Here is a 21,891-nt window from a genome sequence, read left to right on the forward strand (position 1 = left end):
TTAACGACACCAGTGGAGCACATCGATTAATTAATCATCGGCTAATGGATGTCAAACATTTGGTAATTCTGACTCGTAGTCATCAGAGGAAACCCGCTACATATTTTCTAATGCAGCAAGGGATCTTTTCTATGCACTTTCCCACAGAAAGGAAAACACATAACACGGCCTTTATCCAGTTGTGGTGCACTGATTGTAACGAGAAAAACCCAATGAGCTGAATGGATCCACTGAGGTGGTTTGATCCTGCGATCCAAGCACCTCAAGCGAGCACGACTGAGCTAAACCCCTCTGCAATCGTTGAATATTTATGCCTAAGAAAGCATTATTTACCAACTACTTTTAATGGCCTACCATAATTTGAGGTTTTTAAATTTAGTGTGCCACTTCGACCTTGACATAGGCCTAGACGACCGTTATATTACTGTTTGGACATCATAGGTTATTACCGTTGGAATTTAATACGTTAGAGGTAATACACGTGGAAGGAATGACAATAAATGTGGAAGTGATAATAAAGAGGAAGGATGATCACAAATGCAAAAAGGCCATTACTGGCAATGGAAGGATGGTAATGATGTGGAATTGTTAATAAAAAGGCCATTACTGGCAATGGAAGGATGGTAATGATGTGGAATTGTTAATAAAAAGGCCATTACTGGCAATGGAAGGATGGTAATGATGTGGAATTGTTAATAAAAAGGAAGTATGGAAATAAATGCAAAACGGTCATCATAAGCAAGGAGAGGTTGTAATGCTGGTGAAGTGGGTCATTTTAAAAGACGTAGTATGCTAGTACTGTGGGAGTGATAGGCTAATAAAAAGAGGAATGATAGTAATATAACAAATAAAGGAAGGAAGATCAGAAATAAAAAGGAAGTATGGAAATAAATGCAAAACAGTCATCATAAACAAAGAGGGGTTGTAATGCTGTTGAAGTGGGTCACTGTAAAATACGTAGTATGCTAGTACTGTGGGAGTGATAGGCTAATAAAAAGAGGAATGATAGCAATAAATATAAAATAATGATTATATAAAAAGAGGTTAATCCCTAATACACGAGGAAGGATTCTGTATACAAGAGTGGTGAAAACTAGGACAGTTTGGTGATACAAAGTACGAGATCATGGTGTCATATTAGGAAATGAGATACACCAAACTCGGGGTTGTATTATCTTTGTCACAGTGGTAATGAATGGCAGATTCCCAACAAGAAGCTGAGAATACTGTAATACACTTGATCATAATGTTGGACCCTGTTACTTCTTTCAAGATAAAGATTATATAAAATTATGAACATCCATACACGTCTAAAAATTTAGGGCCGAATTTACGAAGCCTGTTTTTCTTAAACGCAGGTGTTTAAGCATAGTAAATGTATGTAGTTACACGCGTGTAAGTCTAAACCAAGTGTTTAAGCATAGTAAATGTTTGTAGTTACACGCGTGTAAGTCTAAACCAAGTGTTTAAGCATAGTAAATGTTTGTAGTTACATGCGTGTAAATATATGTAGATACACGCGTGTAAGTCTAAACCAAGTGTTTAAGCATTGTAAATATATGTAGTTACACGCGTGTAAGTCTAAACCAGGTGTTTAAGCATAGTAAATGTTTGTAGTTACACGCGTGTAAGTCTAAACCAAGTGTTTAAGCATAGTAAATGTTTGTAGTTACACGCGTGTAAGTCTAAACCAAGTGTTTAAGCATAGTAAATGTATGTAGTTACACGCGTGTAAGTCTAAACCAAGTGTTTAAGCATAGTAAATGTATGTAGGTTACACACGTGTAAGTCTAAACCAAGTGTTTAAGCATAGTAAATGTTTGTAGTTACATGCGTGTAAATATATGTAGATACACGCGTGTAAGTCTAAACCAAGTGTTTAAGCATTGTAAATATATGTAGTTACACGCGTGTAAGTCTAAACCAGGTGTTTAAGAATAGTAAATGTATGTAGTTACACGCGTGTAAGTCTAAACCAAGTGTTTAAGCATAGTAAATGTATGTAGTTACACGCGTGTAAGTCTAAACCAAGTGTTTAAGCATAGTAAATGTATGTAGTTACACGCGTGTAAGTCTAAACCAAGTGTTTAAGCATAGTAAATGTATGTAGTTACACGCGTGTAAGTCTAAACCAGGTGTTTAAGCATTGTAAATGTATGTAGTTACACGCATGTAAGTCTAAACCAGGTGTTTAAGCATTGTAAATGTATGTAGTTACACGCGTGTAAGTCAGGTGTTTAAGCATTGTAAATGTATTTAGTTACACGCGTGTAAGTCTAAAACAGGTTTTGTAAATTCGGCCCACAATATATAATTAACACATTGTTTATCTGTACAGTACAACACATAATTAAGTCATTTATATTCATTTAAATAAGACACATTACGTCCTTTAGATGTCAATTCCAATATCTTATTCTTCAAATCACAGCCCTTAGTTCCTCCAATCAATATCAATGTTCATAATAATACAATATCAATCAATATCAGTATTGTACAGAGATACGGTCTTGATCGCGTATAATGGGTTAGTCGTTAAGATTAAATATATCCCTCAGTTTCTCCAGTTAACATCAATTACAGACCTGTTTCTCCAATTAACATCAATATTAAATACAGACCTCAGATTTTCCAATCAATATTAATATAGTCCTTAGTCTCTCCAATCAATATCAATATTAATATAGCCCTCAGCTCCTTCACTTAATATCAAAATTAATATAGACCTGAGCTCCTTCACTCAATATCAAAATTGATATAGACCTGAGCTCCTTCACTCAATATCAAAATTGATATAGACCTCAGCTCCTTCACTCAATATCAAAATTGATATAGACCTCAGCTCCTTCACTCAATATCAAAATTGATATAGACCTCAGCTCCTTCACTCAATATCAAAATTAATATAGACCTCAGCTCCTTCAATCAATATAAATATAGTCCTAAGTTTCTCCAATCAATATTAATATAGCCCTCGGTATAAAATTTAATATAGATCTCAGTTCCTTCAATCAATATAAATATTAATATAGTCCTTAGTATCTCCAATCAATATCAATATTAATATAACCCTCAGCTACTTCAGTTTTGATATAGCCCTCACATCCTACAGTATCAGTACAAATGATGTACAATATCAGAATAAATAAAGTAATAATTTTCTTGTACTATTATCAAGATTCCTCCGGGGGGTGGGGGTGGGGGGGGGTGGTGGTGGTGGTGGTGGTTGTTGTTTTGGGGGGTGGGGGGGGGGGGGGTAAACATCAGTATTAGCAAGGTGAAAACTGGACCCGAAGATTAACATACCTGAACATTAGATGGATTTTGGCATGATATGGGAATGCTAAACATTTAAGTTACTCCAATCAATAGTAATACTAATACAGGCCCAATTGCCTTGAAACTGAATCAACATTAATGTGACTCTGTGTCTTTCCAATCAATATCAACAGAAATAAATATCCCAGTTCCACCACTCAATATCATTTAGCCCTTGGCTACTCTAATCAATATCTCAGTGCAGTTCTGTTTCATGCAATATTTCAGTATAACCCTGCATCACTGCCCTTTCAAACATTATTTCAGTGTGGATGTGTAATTCAATTCAATGTATTAAAATGCATTTTTTAAATGTTTTTAATCAATCTTTAGTAGTGATGTGTATTGTGAAAATTTCTGTATTATGATAAAATGTGATAATTTCCATATTGCGATAAAATGTGATTCAGGAACCACGATATACTGCAATGACAAACTCTCAATTATTAGAATTTATAAAGTACCCTAATTTCCTATACATTTTGTATAACTCAATAAAATGATACACTAATCAATCAAGATTCATTTCGAACAAGTGAAGCTATTGTTTCTTTTTTAAAACTTGAAGTTTTTGTTTGAAAATATATTATGTGTGAATATATGTGCAATATACCGGTACTCTAGAAAAATATCGCAATACGTATTCTTAACATTTTATATTACAGTATACTGGTATACCACACATCAACATAAGCATCACATTCATTCATTTATACTTATTTTCACGCTTATATCATATTAATGGTTCAAGTACACTGTCCTGGCCACACACCTCTACTATCTGTCCAGGTGGTTAGTTGTTAGCGGTTAGTGAGAGAGAAATCGATGCAGTGGCCTCACATCTACCTACTGAGTCGTTAAAACTTGCTCTGGGTGGGAGCTGGTACCTGGGTGCAAACCCAGTATCTGCCAGCCTTATGTCGATGGCTTAACCACTACACCACCGAGGCCGGTACTTGACTCGAAAAACTGCTCTGTTTTTATGAATTGTACAGGAGATGCCACTGATGCAAGGTCTACAGTAATTATTGTCCTTTCAGAAATGTCTGGTGGTTATCACTGATGAGCAAGCGAGCAGGTGTAAAACAGCAATAACACAGAGTTATCAGTAGATACCTTTGTCAGGCATTCATTTTTGTTAATAACGTGTAATTACCAACTAATACCTTTTCTTTTAACTTATTTTCATGCTTATATCCTATTAAAATTCAAGCACGCTGTGCTGGGCACACACCTCGGCTATCTGGGCTTTCTGTCCAGGACAGTGAGTTAGTTGTTAGTTGGTTAGTGGTTAGTGAGAGAGAAGAGGAGGGTGTGGTGGTCTTCAACTACCCTTTGAGTCATTTAAACTCGTTCTGGGTGGGAGCCGGTACCGGGCTGCGAACCCTGTACCTACCGGACATAGGTCCGGTGGCTAAACCACAACACCAATGAGGCCAGTCCAACTAATACCACAATGCACTGAATGAGTTTACCAGCCAAACACAGTTGCTGGTATTAATATATGAATGAATCCACTGTGATTACAGCGTTGAATACATTGTGATTACACGAATGCATACTCTATGATTATGTAATTGAATAAACCACAATAACAGCGATGAATACACCATGATTACATTAGTGTGTACTTTTCTCTGTGGTTAACATTTGCAAACATTTTATATAATACACTCAGCTACAAAAGAACAACGTTATTTTCTTCTGCTTTATTGCTACATGTATCAATTATACTTAAATATCAGTAACAAGCGGAATAAAACGACTGTGTACATGTAGCTGGTTTAATAAAGTATTTTTCGGAATAAATTAAATGTTTTCTTTGTCATGAGACCACTTTGGTGGCTGCTTGACACAGGTTTGAAGTAAAATAGAAGATAGGGTTGGGTATTGCCAGTAATTTTCACAGTGCTTCTAGATTATGGTAGCCCCACTCCCATGGCTAGTGATATTTAATGTTGGGCTAGTAAATAACTACTATTGCCATGTCCAAATGCTAGTGAAACGAATTGTCAAATGTTGCAGTTGAGTCTATTTTGTAAATATGAATATCCTGCCCCCACCCCCACCATCCAATGTCAGTGATTTTAAGCTCTATCTCCCTCTTTAGGGGACATATCTGATTATTACTATCATTTAGTAAAATTGTATTAACTTAAAGTAAAGTTGGGCTAGTGAATGCTTAATCGTGGCTAGTCAATTTTTAAAATCACTGATCCCATGGCTAGTGGATTTTATAAAAATTCTAGAATCCCTGCTTTACGTATCGTGATATGTGCATGTGTATTGTGATACTATATGAATATTTTTGGGGGGAAAGTTATATTAAAGATATGTTCATTTAATAAATTATTATTATTGTCAATGTCTATATACTTTGGAAGTTTCCAGAACATACAATGTATCTATTTATTGTAATTCACAAGTTGGACTAAACAATTACGATTTTATAAATAACATGTAAATTGCTTGATACCAATGTTTCAATGCTGTTACAGTAATGGAATACACTACTACATGTATATTTGTGTGTGTACTATTGACAAATACTGCAAAACTGCCATTTTTGTTCACATACCGGTAAGCTTGACAACTGTTGTGCAATAGATAATGCCTGAACTACAACAACAAATTACTAATGAAAATGTAAATTAGGAATTGGATGTTTGTATTAAAGAATAATAATTCTTAATTATTGTAAAATTATATTTGTTCCGAGAGGCTATAATGAAAAGATGCACAAAGTATACTGTCATGGGATTTGAACCCACTTTTGCAAGGTATTTGACAGCCTGGGACATTAACATCATAATCAATTGAGACATTCACAAAAACGATGGCTCAATTAATTATTGTAGTTAAGATCATGATTTGCTCAGTGAGTAATTATTAGTCTAAATGATTAAACAACAATAAAACATTAACATCATTATGTATGTATACTATGCATGCATTGATGTCTGTATATTATAGACATAATTATACAGGTTCTAACAGATTAGTCAGATGATATCAGGCAGAAATGTTACATTAATAGAACATTCTGTTGTATTAAAGTTAATATAATAAGTACATATATGCACGCAAACACGCACATGCACACACACATGCACACGTATGCACACACACACACACCTATATACACACACACAAAACTACACACCTGACTAAATTACTCATAAAATTATGATAATGAAATTAGTCAAAACCAATGATTTATTATAACGCATACATTATTTATAAAACTACTATATATTGACTTCTGGTTTACAAAGTGAAGATGTATTAACAGAGTACATTTAGTGAACCGTAACTCTAGTATGCTTTAGTATCTAATATAATATAAAAATCTGCTAACAACTTGATGAATATTCATAGGTTTATCACATTAGTATGCTTTAGTATATAATGAAAAACAGTGATATTAGCACATATATTTTAATAATATACTCTAGCAAGTAATGAAAAACTGAATTAACACTTACTCATATATTCTAATAATGTACTCTAGTACGTAATGAAAAACTGATATTAACAAAAATATTTTAATATGCTCTAGTATGTAATGGAAAACAGTGAAATTAAAACATACAGTAAAGTACACTTAAACGAACATGCTTAGAACGAAGTACTGCATAGAACGAACTGATTGTAAAGTCCCGTTTTATCTGCCTATATACATCAATAACCAACTTACGCAAATGTGTACAATGAACTACTGCTGTAATGAACTATCATGGTTCTTTCATGTTAGTTATTAAGAGTACTTTACTGTATATTCTACTGTACTAAGTATGCTTTAGTATGTAATAAAAACAGTGATATTAACACACATATTCTACTGTACTAAGTATGCTTTAGTATGTAATAAAAACAGTGATATTAACACACATATTCTACTGTACTAAGTATGCTTTAGTATGTAATAAAAAACAGTGATATTAACACACATATTCTACTGTACTAAGTATGCTTTAGTATGTAATAAAAAACAGTGATATTAACACACATATTCTACTGGACTAAGTATGCTTTAGTACGTAATAAAAGACAATGAAATTAAAATATACATTCTACACAGAAGCTGACAAATATTGTCCAGTATATAATTAATACAAATAACAAAGCATACAGTGCCGCATGGATTTAATAAAATGATCTATAGTAAACATGATTTAATAACGCTGATATTACACACAAAATTTCTGCTTCAATATTCAGTTTTTCATTAACACACCATGATGCATCTACATAGCACTATACAGCCAAAAAATTTTAAATCACAAAATGTTTAACATGCGGATTTACATGTAGTTTTAATCCAACCATCCATCAAATAGTTTGATTGTTTTGCTAGAGTATTAACTGATTGGTTGTTTAATGCAAAAACAGATCAACCATTACTATGCAGACTTCAAAAATAAGAATCCAAGAATCCAGTGGATACAGAGTATTGACCGATTGGTTGTTTAGCACAAAAATGGATCCTTGACTGTCCATTACTACATGGACGTCATAAAAGAAGAATCCTGCGGATATAGTTACAGTAGGCTATTGAATGATTGGTTGTTTAACACAAAAATAGCTCATTGATTGTCCATTCAGGCTCTGTTGTGACAATACTTAATATCATATAGAAAGGTAAAGACCAATGCATTTCTTGATATTGTAATGTTTAGAAGTATCTCAATGTAGATCTCTGCCTAAAATAATTTTGCACTACATATTTATTATTTATTCCAATGGCAAAAAAAAAGTGAAATATTTCTGCAAAAGGTCATTCCAAATGCACTCAGTCTGGTATATATTTAAAACAATTTAAGGTAAGATAGTGTTTAAAAACAAAAAGGAAAAAACAGGATGTGTGTTTATTTTGCTGGGGAAATTAATAAACTGGATAAACACGGCTAAATACTGAGGATAGTCTCTGTAAGTCATTTAGCATGAAAGACATCTGCTAACTTCAATTTCATTTGAATACTGTGGGCCAAATTTAGAAAGTCTCTTTTCGTCATACACGTGTGCATCTACACACAATGCTTAATTCACAATGTTTAAGAAAGACAGGCATTGTTAATTCAGCCGTGTCTCAAAAATGAATTTGTTCTTTGAACAAACAGTGCATGTATGTAGTTCACACATATACCCTCTCTGTACAAACTGGCCACCATTTTGTATAAATGCTCTGCTCAGACTAGATACATCAATATGATGTAATATTCAATTAATAACTGTTCTTTTCTACACATCTAATATTTCTAAATCATTATTAAAGCTTTTTTTAATAAATATTTTTTCTTTACTTTGACATGAGCATAAACTGTTATTAAAGCGTTTAAAAAGAAAAAACAACTTTGGTATTAGGTCGATTGCCTGCAAATTGCCCATGTTGTTTAAATTGCACAAAATGAGAAACTATATGTTAATGGTTAGCCATAAAATATGAAAATAGAATACTCTTCTTCAACAGCAGTAAAGTAATGTTATAAAGTGAATCAGCATTAGGTTGAACATTTTATTATTATGTACAACTTTATTATTATACTCTATTATACTTGTATATTTGTTACTATATTTCTGTAAATTAATTAACAATCTTTATTTTATGAAGGATATACAGTATAGAAAATCTGTTTATCAATGAGCAACAAATTACTACTCTAATATAGATCGGTGGGGTTTAATTTTTCTTTTCACAGAACACACTACATATTTGTATATTACATTCCACAGCATCCTATCACCTTGTCTATTGTTATGTATTAAATAAAAGAAATATAATGTAAACAAAAACAGAAAAGAAGTTAAAGTAATATATATTATTGTTTGAGTTTAAACATCTGTGACATCCCAGATGCCCCACTATGCTGTGGTACTTCAGATGGGAATAGCATCGTCTGTGCTTTAAAACAAACAAGATAATTTGATGAAACCAACCAACATAGTTGTATGATAATAATATACAGATGAATCCCGTTAGCTCAAGCCCTGTCTGTGCTCAAGAAAGTGTTCGACCCATCAGGTAGTTCGACCTAACCATTCGGTCAACAACATGTAAGTGTAAAACGAGACTTCGTTTTTAATTCGAGCGTTGCGATGTCTTTAACCCTTTCGAGTTCGACCCAATGAGATTCTACTGTATATGCTATTCAGTTTGATTCTTTACTGAAATGTTTTAAAACCACAAAGACTTACATGTATATTTATTATGTTCTGTGCCAACTGTGCCGATGATCTACCCAGTAGGTGGAGCTGGTCTAGGTAAGTCTTACAGTGTTTTAGTTCCATGTCATCACCTGATACCATCTCAGCCAACACCATATACACTTCATACAAATCAGATCTCATTAAAATGATTTCCACAAAGGCACTTTCTGAATTACAGTAATAAAAAGAGAGCACTGTTTGGCTACAGACAGTAAGACACTGTTAAGAATGATCATATTCACCTTAGATATGCTGGTAATTTATTTAAAAATATAGTAAATTCTTGAATATACCGGTAGGCCTACCTTGATTAGAAACCCGCCTCAAATAGAGATATCAGAGTGTCACAGAAACACAATAGATGCCTACCTTGAGTAGAAACCCACCTCAAATAGAGATATCAGTGTCACAGAAACACCAATAGAGGCCTGTCTTGAGTAGAAACCCGCCTCAAATAGAGATATCAGTGTCACAGAAACACCATAAGGCCTGTCTTGAGTAGAAACCCGCCTCAAATAGAGATATCAGAGTGTCAGAGAAACACAATAGAGGCCCGTCTCGAGTAGAAACCCGCCTCAAATAGAAATATCAGAGTGTCAGAGAAACACAATAGAGGCCTGTCTTGAGTAGAAACCCACCTCAAATAGAGATATCAGAGTGTCGGAGAAACACAATAGAGGCCTGTCTTGAGTAGAAACCCACCTCAAATAGAGATATTAATGTCATGGAAAACAATAGAGGCCTGTCTTACATAAATGCCTATTTATGCTAATGTAGATCTGTCAGGTTAATGGCCACGTTATGCTTGTCACTTCGATGGGGGGAGGTTTTCACCTTGGACATACTGTTATGTTATTTTAAAAATAAGTCCCAAATTTCGATGAAGGGAGGTTTTCACCTTGGACGTGTTGGTAATGTTATTTTAAAAATAAGTTTATTTTTTCATGGCTGGGGGAGGTTTTCACCTTGGACGTGTTGGTAATGTAGGTTTAAAAGTAGGTTTGTTTTTCGGTGGGGCAGGTCTCACTCCACCAGGAACCGGCACATTAATTGTTTCCTTTCTGATGTAGTCCGCTGGAGCCCAGCCCTCCGATCCACCGATCTGAACAAGCCACCACCCCTCATCCATTTTCTCAATGACCTCAACCACTTCACCTTCATCGAAGCCGATCTCTCCCTCGTTCTCCGCTGTGAACATAGCAGTTGTCCTGTACTGGGCCTTGACCGTGGCTTGTGACTTGGTCGGCTCCGCCATCTTGGTGGTCACTCCCTCCTGAGCTGATCTGTCAGTGGATGATGATGACGACCTGTAGTCTTTGTTAGTCTGGGATGATGTCCTGTCGTCTTGGTCTGTAAGGTAAGAGGCGGGCACCCAGCCTTCTTCACCACTCACACGCCTCACCTCCCACCACCCCGAATCACTCTTATCAAGAGCTGTGAACTTCTCTCCTTCTTCCATAGAGAGCTCCCCATCACCCTGAGCAGTGTATGCAGCAATCGCGACACAGGTTTCGGCCTTGTTGCTAGGTAAATGTGCCTGATGTCTTTCACCCGACGTTACAAACTTTGATTTAGTGTCTTGAGAAAACTCGGCAGAATGCCGTCTGGTCTGTTCGTCTGTTCCGAAATTCAACTTTCCACTCAGAGCACTGACTAAATCACCCACTGGCTTACTGCCCCTCAGTGATTTCAGTTCTTCTTCGGTAGACTGCAAACCGCTTGATCTTGAAGCATTAGCAGACTTGGGATTCCAGGTAGAATTCAGCTTCCCTGGCTTACTTGTACCTCCGGATGGCAGTTTTGGGAGGTTTGGTTTTGGTTTTGGTTTGTTTAATTCTGTGTTTTCGAATTTGGACTTCATAGCTGCTGCGATTCCAGATACACGTTTAGACGTGTCATCATTATTGTTGGAGTCTGCTTCTTCTTTAGGAGGTTTCTTTGACAGACCTGGAGGGTGCGAGGGAAGATTTGGAGGTGGTGCTGAGGGTCTCTTCCCGTTGGCCAACTCTGGCTTGGGTTTCCCAGGTAGTACAGGCTTGTTAAAAGGTAACACCGGTTTCTTTCCTGCCTCTTTTGTCCCAATAACAGGTTTCGCTGGAAACACTGGCTTAACACTTACACCATTCTCCATATCTTGTTTGATAGCAGATGTGCTGTTACTTTTGGGCATCAACGGTTTAGCTGGCAATGCTCCCTTCTTGTTTCCACCATCGCCTTCACTTGTTTTGGGTGGAGCAATTACTTGAGTCTGCCGTGACTCAAACTTTGACTTTAACACCGAGGCTAAATTTGACACGCCACTCCCAGAAGAGCTGTCAACATCATCGCTGGCCAATTCAAATTTCTTCTGACCAGCAGACACTCTGGAAGAGGTTGAATCATTCTGTGACGACGACCCGCTACTGAAAGGTTTGGGCAGCGTTGGTTTAACAGCCAGTGTTTTTTTGTTCTGCGTTGGGGGTGGAGGTGGCTTCTCGGTAGGTTTAATGATGGACTCCGATGGTTTCTGTTGTGTCTTCAGTTTGGCTTGTAAAGCAGCCGCGAGTCCAGCCGCAGAACGTCTGACAGGGGGACTGGACGAGTCAGAATCACTGCTACTGAATGTGTCAGGCTCTTCACTCAATGGACGCAGGGATGACTGAAAAAAAAGGAGATGTATCCAATATTATATTCAAATAAGATTTCAGTGAAATTAAATATCTCGCCTACTTAAAAAAATTTCGGTTCACTGTGATGAGAATCCATAGGTGCAACTATAAAGCAAGTTTTATTGACTAAAAGTCTGAACTACATTATTAACAACTACGATAAATTATTCTCCTACCTTAAATTACTAATAGATTATTAATAGATTTTACCCACATTTTGTCCAGAAATGCCTATACTATTACCTTTCTCCAGTGATATTCAGTTGCTTTTTATTCACTGGATAACAATAAAGTTGACTAAAATATAACTGGCATTATAATCTGAAAATTTTTGTTTAACTTTTAACATACATGTAGATTGATTACTGGTAATCATGTTACAAATTGTTAGTGAATGTTTCCCCGAAGGTGTGTCAGGCATGTTAATCAATATTAATTCAGTTTTTATTCCATAGTGCAGAATGCTAATGTGAACGGAAATATCTATAAACAACACGCATGCTGAGAGTACTGCTAAAGCAATACATGTCCCCTACCATGTCCAACAAATGTTCTTATTTTCTAAGTTCAAGGGGCATAACTCTGTGAACAATGGGTAAATCAACATGAAAGTTAAAACTTGATCTGTAACAGTACATGATTAAGCTAGACAGACAACTTTAGGTCAACATCTCAATTTATTGTGGAAAAAAAACATCTGGAAAATTATATGTAGGACATACGGACAGACAGACAGACATACATAGATGAAACCTATAGTCCCCTCCAGTCGGACTGGTAGAGGACTCATAATACAGTAGAATCTCGTTGGGTCGAACTCGGAAGGGTCGAATACACTGCAATGCTCAAACCAAGTTACACTTACACAATGTTGACCGAATGGTTCAGTCGAACTACCCGATGCGTCAAACACTTTCTCAAGCACCGACGGGGTTCGAGCCAACGGGATTCAACTGTATATATAAGAAATGGTTCCACAACCACCGATTTGAAATGAATCTGAGACACTGAGGTAACCACTAATCTCAACTGACCAAGGTGGATACTCAGAACAGGTTAATTGATCGTTAATTTGATTTCAGCATGGAAATCAATTTACAAAAGAGAGGTTTTATTATTCTGTTTGACAGCCTAAACCACCAAGACATTTTCCATTCTCGTAGTCATAAAAACATAATGTTGTCTCTCAAAGCATGCGGGATTGGTATCGTGAAAAAGGTGCAATGCAGATGGGTAAAGGGCCTTCAAAGGATGTATGTAAAAATGATGATGGATCTGTTGGTAGAGTTGGCACTGGACTACCAAATAAATAAGCCTGTTTCTAATATCATTTGACTGATATGTGTTGAACATCATGTCAAAGTGAAAGCATCCATTCAATCAAGATCCGAATCCTCATTACTATAAGCCATCTAGGAGAGGGACAGAACGTAGCCCAGTGGAAAAGCATTCGCTTGATGCACGGTCGGTCTGGGATCGATCCCCGTCGGTGGGCCCATTGGGCTATTTCTCGCTCCAGCCAGTGCACCACGACTGGTGTATCAAAGGTCGTGGTATGTGTTATTCTGTCTGTGGGATGGTGTAAATAAAATGTGTTGAGTGCATCGTTAAATAAAACATTTCCTTCCAACTAGGAGAACAGAAACCAGTGCACCCAAACTGATAACGTAGACCATGAAAATCTGTTATTTCTCGTTGTATCAGTTCTTGGACAGGATATTAATGAAAATCTGTTATTTCTCGTTGTATCAGTTCTTGGACAGGATATTAACGAAAGTCTGTTATTTCACGTTGTATCAGTTCTTGGACAGGATATTAACGAAAGTCTGTTATTTCTCGTTGTATCAGTTCTTGGACAGGATATTAACGAAAGTCTGTTATTTCTCGTTGTATCAGTTCTTGGACAGGATATTAACGAATGTCTGTTATTTCTCGTTGTATCAGTTCTTGGACAGGATATTAACGAATGTCTGTTATTTCTCATTGTATCAGTTCTTGGACAGGATATTAACGAATGTCTGTTGTTTCTCATTGTATCAATTCTCTGATAGGATATTAAGGAATGTCTGTTATTTCTCATTGTATCAGTTCTCAAAGTGATGACGAAACCTCTCTATTGAAAGAATGCTAACAGAACCACCATGTCCCTCACCTGTTGGGCGGGTGTCAGTGTATCTGAAGCCTGGATGTATGACATGGGTGCCCAGCCTTCCTTGCCATCAATGTGGATAAACCACCAGTCATTGGCTCCCTTCTCAATCACCTGGGTGAAGATAATATAAAATCAGGATGTCGCTAGATGTAATTAATGTACACAAAAGGACCAGGAAGACTTAATAGACATCGAAAATTATTTGTCTTAAAATTGCCCGTTACCTGTTTAACATTTAGTGGATTGTGAAAAAGAAAAAAAAAAACATAAAAAAATGGTGTGACTTGGTGAAGGTGATACTAATGTTAGTGCATAAAGATAAAAGATAATCCTTTACATGTATACTAATATTTATAAACATATTTACATAATTATATAAATATGCATACTGTATTCAGAATAAATATTTTTGAGTCATTAAATTATAATGTAGGACAAGCAAATGTGATGTCTTTGAGGAGTTAAAGGTTTTTTTGTTTTACGATACCACTAGGGCATATTTATTTATTAATCATCGGCTATTGGATATCAAACAGTAATTTTGACATATAGTTGTAGAAGAAAACCTGCTACATTTTTTCATTAGTAGCAAGTGATCTTTTATTTGAACCAACCCACAGACAGGATAGCACATACCAGGACCTTTGAAATAGCCCAATAGGCCCATCAACAGGGATCAATCTTTGACTGACCACAGAGGAGCACTTTACCACATGGTTCACTGATGTGATTACATTTTAAAATTATAGAATATTTTGTTGTTCTTTTCAAAAGAATAAATGTCTGTTGGAAAAGCCTGCAAAATGGGAGATACGTTTGTAAAACAAAGTTAAAATTCTTTAAGAATTTGAGTATTTCCCAAATTCTGTTGTGATTATATAAAAATAAATGAAAACATTACGTCGCTGTAGCTTTGCTGCATATTGTAATTATAAAACAAAACTTTAATTATTTCATATTAATTATTCAGTTTATACAATTGTCAAAACCAGATTTAAGGTAGCTATTACTTGAAAAGTAGCAGAAGAATGCAATCAAAAATTTGTGTGCACAGCCAATGAATTCTAAAAATTACATACATTTCTTAATATCTAGCAATTAAAACTACCAGTAACTTAAACCAAATAAAAGGGTAACTTTTAAAATGTTCCAAAATTATTATTAGTAAGAACAACTGTGTGTTGTGTAGGATCTATAAAAAACCCAATTAATAACAGGCACTTGAACTGAAGGAATAAAGTGAAAATGTTATAAATGGTGAGCTATATAATCTGTTGATCTTACAGTGACTGGCTGACCAGCAGTGAAACTGATCCCATCTCCAACAGTGTCGGTGAAATCTTCCACTGTCACGTAACTGGACGGCTTTGCATTTGAGACAGGGGGAGGGGATGATTCTTTAGGCAGCTGAAAGCAACAAAGCAAATTAAATGGCTTGCAATATCATCTGATATACATTTTAAACAATGTATAAGGAAAGTCAAAATTATAAATTACCACAACAGAATTTTGTATGATAAAGTTACCACTACAAATTACAAAAATAAAAATTTTGTTTCACGAACTCGACATTAAAAGTTACCACTGTGGCAATTATAACTTACCATGATAAATATTTTGTCTCATAAAATCACAATTACAAATTACTGTAACAGAATTTTGTCTAAGTAAGTCACAACTTCTAATTAACACAGTAGAATTTTTTCTGCGAAAGTCACTACTGTAATTTACCACAAAATAATTAGAATTTTGTCTGATAAGTTATAACTACAAATTACCACTGTGAAAACAGAATTTTATCTGATAAAGTCACAACTACAAATTACCACTGTGACAATGGAATTTTGTCTGAGAAAGTCACAACAGTTACTACAAATTAATAAAACAGAATTTTGTCTGAGAGACACAACAAAAATTACCACAATGGAATTTTGTCTTGGGGGTGGCCTCAGACTTCCTCCACGCTCCAGTGACTTTGACTTGTGGTTGACCTTGGTGTATGTATCCCCCTCAGGACCGATGGCGTAGCTCATCCTCATGTTGGTCTCATTCTCCCATTCCCCTTCCCCTTCCCCTTCCTCCTTATCTGGCTTGGAATCCTTATTGAGCAGGTCGCTGATGTCTGACAGGGTCCCAATGATCTCCACACCACTCGCACGACCCTTCTCTGCCAGACTGCGGCTAAACACTCCCTTCTTCTGCTCCAAGTATGTGGCAGGCGCTAACCCCTCTTGGCCTTGGTATCTGTAAATATTATAGAAAAAGTTACAGATTTATTTGTTTAACAACACCACTAGAGCACATTGAGTTATTAATCATCAGTTAGTGGATATCAAACATTTTGGTAATTTTGATATATAGTCTTAGAGAGGAAACCCACTACATTTTTCCATTGGTAGCAAGGGATCTTTTATTTGCACCATGCCACAGACAGGATAGCACATATCATGGCCTTTGATATACCAGTCGTGGTGCACTGACTGTAATGAGAAATAGTCCAATAGGCCTACAACAAGTATCAGGTGAGAGCTTTACCACTGGGCTACATCCCACCCAAAGATAGCATTATATATATGCAAACTACCAAAACACACTAAAAGAGAATGCTAGTCAACAGTATTAGCTAGCACAATTAATACATTTTACATTGTTAGTGCTGTTAGCTTTACTAAGTTAAGACAATATACATTGGCGATGTTATAGACACTAAGACAGAATGTCAGAGCTAGCATAGTTAACAAAATGCACACTGACAGTACTAGTAAAAGAATGTAGAAAAGCAAAATTTAGACAATATACACTGTCAGTGCTATAGACAGAATGTTAGCTAGCACACTGACAGTACTAGTAAAAGAATGTAGAAAAGCAAAATTTAGACAATATACACTGTCAGTGCTATAGACAGAATGTTAGCTAGCACACTGACAGTACTAGTAAAAGAATGTAGAAAAGCAAAATTTAGACAATATACACTGTCAGTGCTATAGACAGAATGTTAGCTAGCACACTGACAGTACTAGTAAAAGAATGTAGAAAAGCAAAATTTAGACAATATACACTGTCAGTGCTATAGACAGAATGTTAGCTAGCACACTGACAGTACTAGTAAAAGAATGTAGAAAAGCAAAATTTAGACAATATACACTGTCAGTGCTATAGACAGAATGTTAGCTAGCACACTGACAGTACTAGTAAAAGAATGTAGAAAAGCAAAATTTAGACAATATACACTGTCAGTGCTATAGACAGAATGTTAGCTAGCACACTGACAGTACTAGTAAAAGAATGTAGAAAAGCAAAATTTAGACAATATACACTGTCAGTGCTATAGACTGAATGTTAGCTAGCACACTGACAGTACTAGTAAAAGAATGTAGAAAAGCAAAATTTAGACAATATACACTGTCAGTGCTATAGACAGAATGTTAGCTAGCACACTGACAGTACTAGTAAAAGAATGTAGAAAAGCAAAATTTAGACAATATACACTGTCAGTGCTATAGACAGAATGTTAGCTAGCACACTGACAGTACTAGTAAAAGAATGTAGAAAAGCAAAATTTAGACAATATACACTGTCAGTGCTATAGACAGAATGTTAGCTAGCACAGTGACAGTCCATTTTTATCAAAAGGGAACTGAATTGCAATGTTACTCTATAATGAATAAAGTTAAATCTGTATAACAACATTCCATTAAGTTTTGAACCCATACTGACTCAATAATATTTTTGGAAAACAATTCTGTCAATAACAAGTTTCTTAACAATTTACCATAAATTATTTAGATTAAATTGCAAATTTTAGGAATAATTGGCAAATTTTATTTTAAATTTGCTCATCCAGAGGTAGCCCTGTATTTTGTAATTAACAAATTGCACCATGTATTAAAAATGGATCTGGAGTGAGTTACATGCATGTTACGATGTTGGATACTTATTGTGCATGAAGCCAAAATTATGATGCCACAATGTCTTGTCTTCAACTATAGTTCTGAGTTATGTTATGATGTCTGATATTTATTGTCTATGAAGCGAAAATGATGATGCCACAATGTCATGTCTTCAACTACAATTCTGAGTTATGTTACTATGTGTGATATTTATTGTGTTCGAAGCCAAAATAATGATGCCACAATGTCCTGTCTTCAACTATAGTTCTGAGTTATGTTACGATGTCTGATATTTATTGTCTATGAAGCCAAAAGATGATGCCACAATGTCTTGTCTTCAACTATAGTTTTAGTTACATGTATTCTACAGCATACCTGATGAGCCACCAGCCTTCCAGATTTTTCTCAATGACATCAACGACCGCTCCCACTTCCAGAGATACTTCGTCAGAATTCTCTGCCTCAAACGGTTCAATACAAACATACTGCTCCTCTGTAAATAAAACACACACAAACTAACATGTATGCAACCGGCCTCAGTGGTGTCATGGTTAAACCATCGGACATAAGCCTGGCAGGTACTGAGTTCGCAGCCCAGAACCGGCTCTCACCCAGAGCGAGTTTTAACGACTCAGTGGGTAGGTGTAAGACCACTATAGCCTCTTCTTTCTCACTAACCACTAACAACTAACCCACTGTCCTTGACAGACAGCCCAGATAGCCGAGGTGTATGCCCAGGACAGCATATTTGAACCTGAATTGACTATAAGCATGAAAATAAGTTGAAATGAAAGAATCATGTATGCATTTTTTAAGCATGGATTTAACAATTAAAAACAGGGCATTACAACATACAGGCTACTTTTTGTAAGGAATATACAAAATAAAACAGTGAATCCAATTATCCACAGGTTCAAAATAGACAATCTGGTACTACTCCGTAAAACAAGCATTCTCCGAATGCTGCTAAAGCATAACATGTTCCCTACCAGGCCCAATAATTGTTTTGAATCTCCTAAATTCAAGGGTCATAACTGTGAAATATTGGTAAATCATCATTAAAGTTAAAGTTGATCTGTAACAGTACATGATAAAGCTACATGTATACACAAAATTTTCATCTCAATATCTTCAGGCAGTGCAAAAAAAGGTCTGGAAAACATATTTTCATATCACCTAAGTTCAAGGGCCATGATAGTCAAACCTGATATGTAACGGTACATAATAAAGTTACATGTATATAAAATATTTCAGCATTTTCAAAACAATTTAGTGTTCTGTATTGTGAATGATGACTATTTGAAGAGACAATATTTAAAATGGGGGGGGGGGGGCTTCAAGCTCAATGGTTTTCCTGTCAATGAAAGATTTACTATGTACCGTTTCATGTGTGGTGCTTTCACTCATGACTCGATTGTTCCTAGACTGAAATACGTAGGGTGGCATAACAAATGGGATTAGGGCACCAACGATGGATACAGGATTTTTTAGGAAGGGTGTGTAATCAGACCTTTATATTGCGACCATTTATTTCATTTGGTGACTAAAACATTTCATACTATCTATATAAAAAACACAAGTAGGCTCCATCTGGCTCCTAGATGGAAAAGTTGATGTAGAGGGCTGTGTGCAATGCTTAAAAAGGGCACCTCCAGATATCAGGGAGTGTATACAACATTTTAAAAGGGCACCTACAGCACTCAACAGTACACTGTCATGTATTACCTACATGGTAATCTTCCACACAGAAATATCAAGTTGACCAAGATATTACCTATTCCCCACCCCAGCACACTTCTCTTGGATCTGTACCTTCTAACTGGGGGTTTCCAAGTAGACAAAAAGGACATTTCTGAACTAAACTGACTATTTTTAATATTTTTCTTGGAGGGATGACATTGCTCCCTTAATTTCCATTACCACCACTAGGTAATTGCGGTCTCTATATATCAATTAAACTGAAGAAACCTGCTGGTTGTTGACTCGTGTGTCATCACTTGCCATCAAATATGGCCAGAGTGATTATTTAGTGCATGGATAACAAACATTTAAAATTTCTAACCAACCCATTTGTTTTTTACTATTTGTCATTTAGTTAAAATTGGATTTGTCAGTTGGTATTTTGTAAGTGAAGTTTTGGCTACTGGCTGACAAACATTTGGTAATTGTAACACTCAGTCTTCACAACCGGCCCCGGTTATGTCGTAGTTAAGCCATCAGACATAAGGCTGGTAGGTACTGGATTCATAGCCCAGTACCGGCTCCCACCCAGAGCGAGTTTTAACGACTCAATGGGTAGGCGTAAGACCACTACACTGACTTCTCTCTCGCTAACCACTAACAATTAGCCACTAACTACTGTCCTGGATAGACAACCCAGATAGCTGAGATATGTGCCCAGGACAGTGTGCTTGAACCTTAATTTGATATAAACACGAAAGTGAATGAATGAATGAATCTTCTGAGAAAACTTTCACACAGTTTTCAATATACCAGTTATGGGGCACTGGTTGGGACAAGAAAATAACCCTGCAACCCAAGCACTCCAGCTCCTGCCCCTGTATTTTCTAAGTCTTCCATCCCTTCCCTCCCCAGGAAGAGTGTGATGCACAGTTTTGAGACGTGTCTCCTGAAGTTCCAGGTGATACATTTGGGATCACTGTACACCATCAAATGAAAGGACAGAAGGGAAGGGAAAAAAGACACCAACTGTCAGTGTTGGCTCAGAAGGGCCTAAAATTAATATATTACATCCCCACCAAATCATGTATTCTCCTGTCGCCCCATAACATAACCCATAGACAATGTAGTTGCCCACACACATCACCTTATACATTCTCCTGTCACCCCATAACATGATCTCTAGACAATATGGTTGCCACCCCCTCCACCAATGCCAGTGTGCCCCCCCCCCCCTATTAAATCATGGCTACACCAGTGACACATTAACTGCAGCTGAGTAATATACAGAATATAATAGTATATTTTGGTTTGTAAACATCAATGACAATGGATTTTTTTTTTCTCTCTCTCACAAAATAGGATGTAACCATTCAACTATATACTATGTAACCATGAATTATTAATAATAATTTGTATTAATATAACCATGAATTATTCCAACTTTATAACATGCACTGTACCTAAATATTCTGATGGAAAGAAAAAAGGGAACGCATAAATATTAACAGCAAATGTTGACTGTAATCAAATCCCTCATTTATAGTATCAGTAAGTTAACTGTGTTATAAGCAGTCAAACCCACAGTACTGATATTCAATCTCACAGTACTGACATTCAATCTCACAGTACTGACATTCAATCTCACAGTACTGATATTCAAGCTGATATTCAATCCCACAATACTGACATTCAATCTCACAGTACTGATATTCAGTTTCACAGTACTGACATTCAATCTCACAGTACTGATATTCAATCTCACAGTACTGACATTCAATCTCACAGTACTGATATTCAAGCTGACATTCAATCTCACAGTACTGACATTCAATCTCACAGTACTGATATTCAAGCTGACATTCAATCCCACAGTACTGACATTCAATCTCACAGTACTGACATTCAATCTCACAGTACTGACATTCAATCTCACAGTACTGATATTCAAGCTGACATTCAATCCCACAGTACTGACATTCAATCTCACAGTACT

At 36.1% G+C, this 21,891-nt stretch overlaps 1 protein-coding gene across 2 annotated transcripts in view; it reads right to left on the reverse strand.

Moving 5' to 3' along the window:
* Positions 1 to 5,713: 5,713 nt before the first annotated feature.
* LOC121383338 (SH3 and PX domain-containing protein 2B-like) overlaps positions 5,714 to 21,891 on the reverse strand; it is a 53,220-nt gene continuing 37,042 nt past the window's right edge. For both annotated transcript variants that reach the window (XM_041513303.1, XM_041513302.1), the window contains 5 exons: positions 18,591 to 18,708; positions 16,245 to 16,569; positions 15,610 to 15,732; positions 14,326 to 14,436; positions 5,714 to 12,163 (listed from right to left, as the gene is read on the reverse strand). In XM_041513303.1, coding sequence (XP_041369237.1) covers positions 10,487 to 12,163; positions 14,326 to 14,436; positions 15,610 to 15,732; positions 16,245 to 16,569; positions 18,591 to 18,708 — 2,354 coding nt within the window. In that variant the 3' untranslated portion in view covers positions 5,714 to 10,486. The remainder of the gene's footprint in view (positions 12,164 to 14,325; positions 14,437 to 15,609; positions 15,733 to 16,244; positions 16,570 to 18,590; positions 18,709 to 21,891) is intronic.

Source organism: Gigantopelta aegis, chromosome 10 (assembly GCF_016097555.1).
Source record: "Gigantopelta aegis isolate Gae_Host chromosome 10, Gae_host_genome, whole genome shotgun sequence".
Taxonomy (NCBI): domain Eukaryota; kingdom Metazoa; phylum Mollusca; class Gastropoda; order Neomphalida; family Peltospiridae; genus Gigantopelta; species Gigantopelta aegis.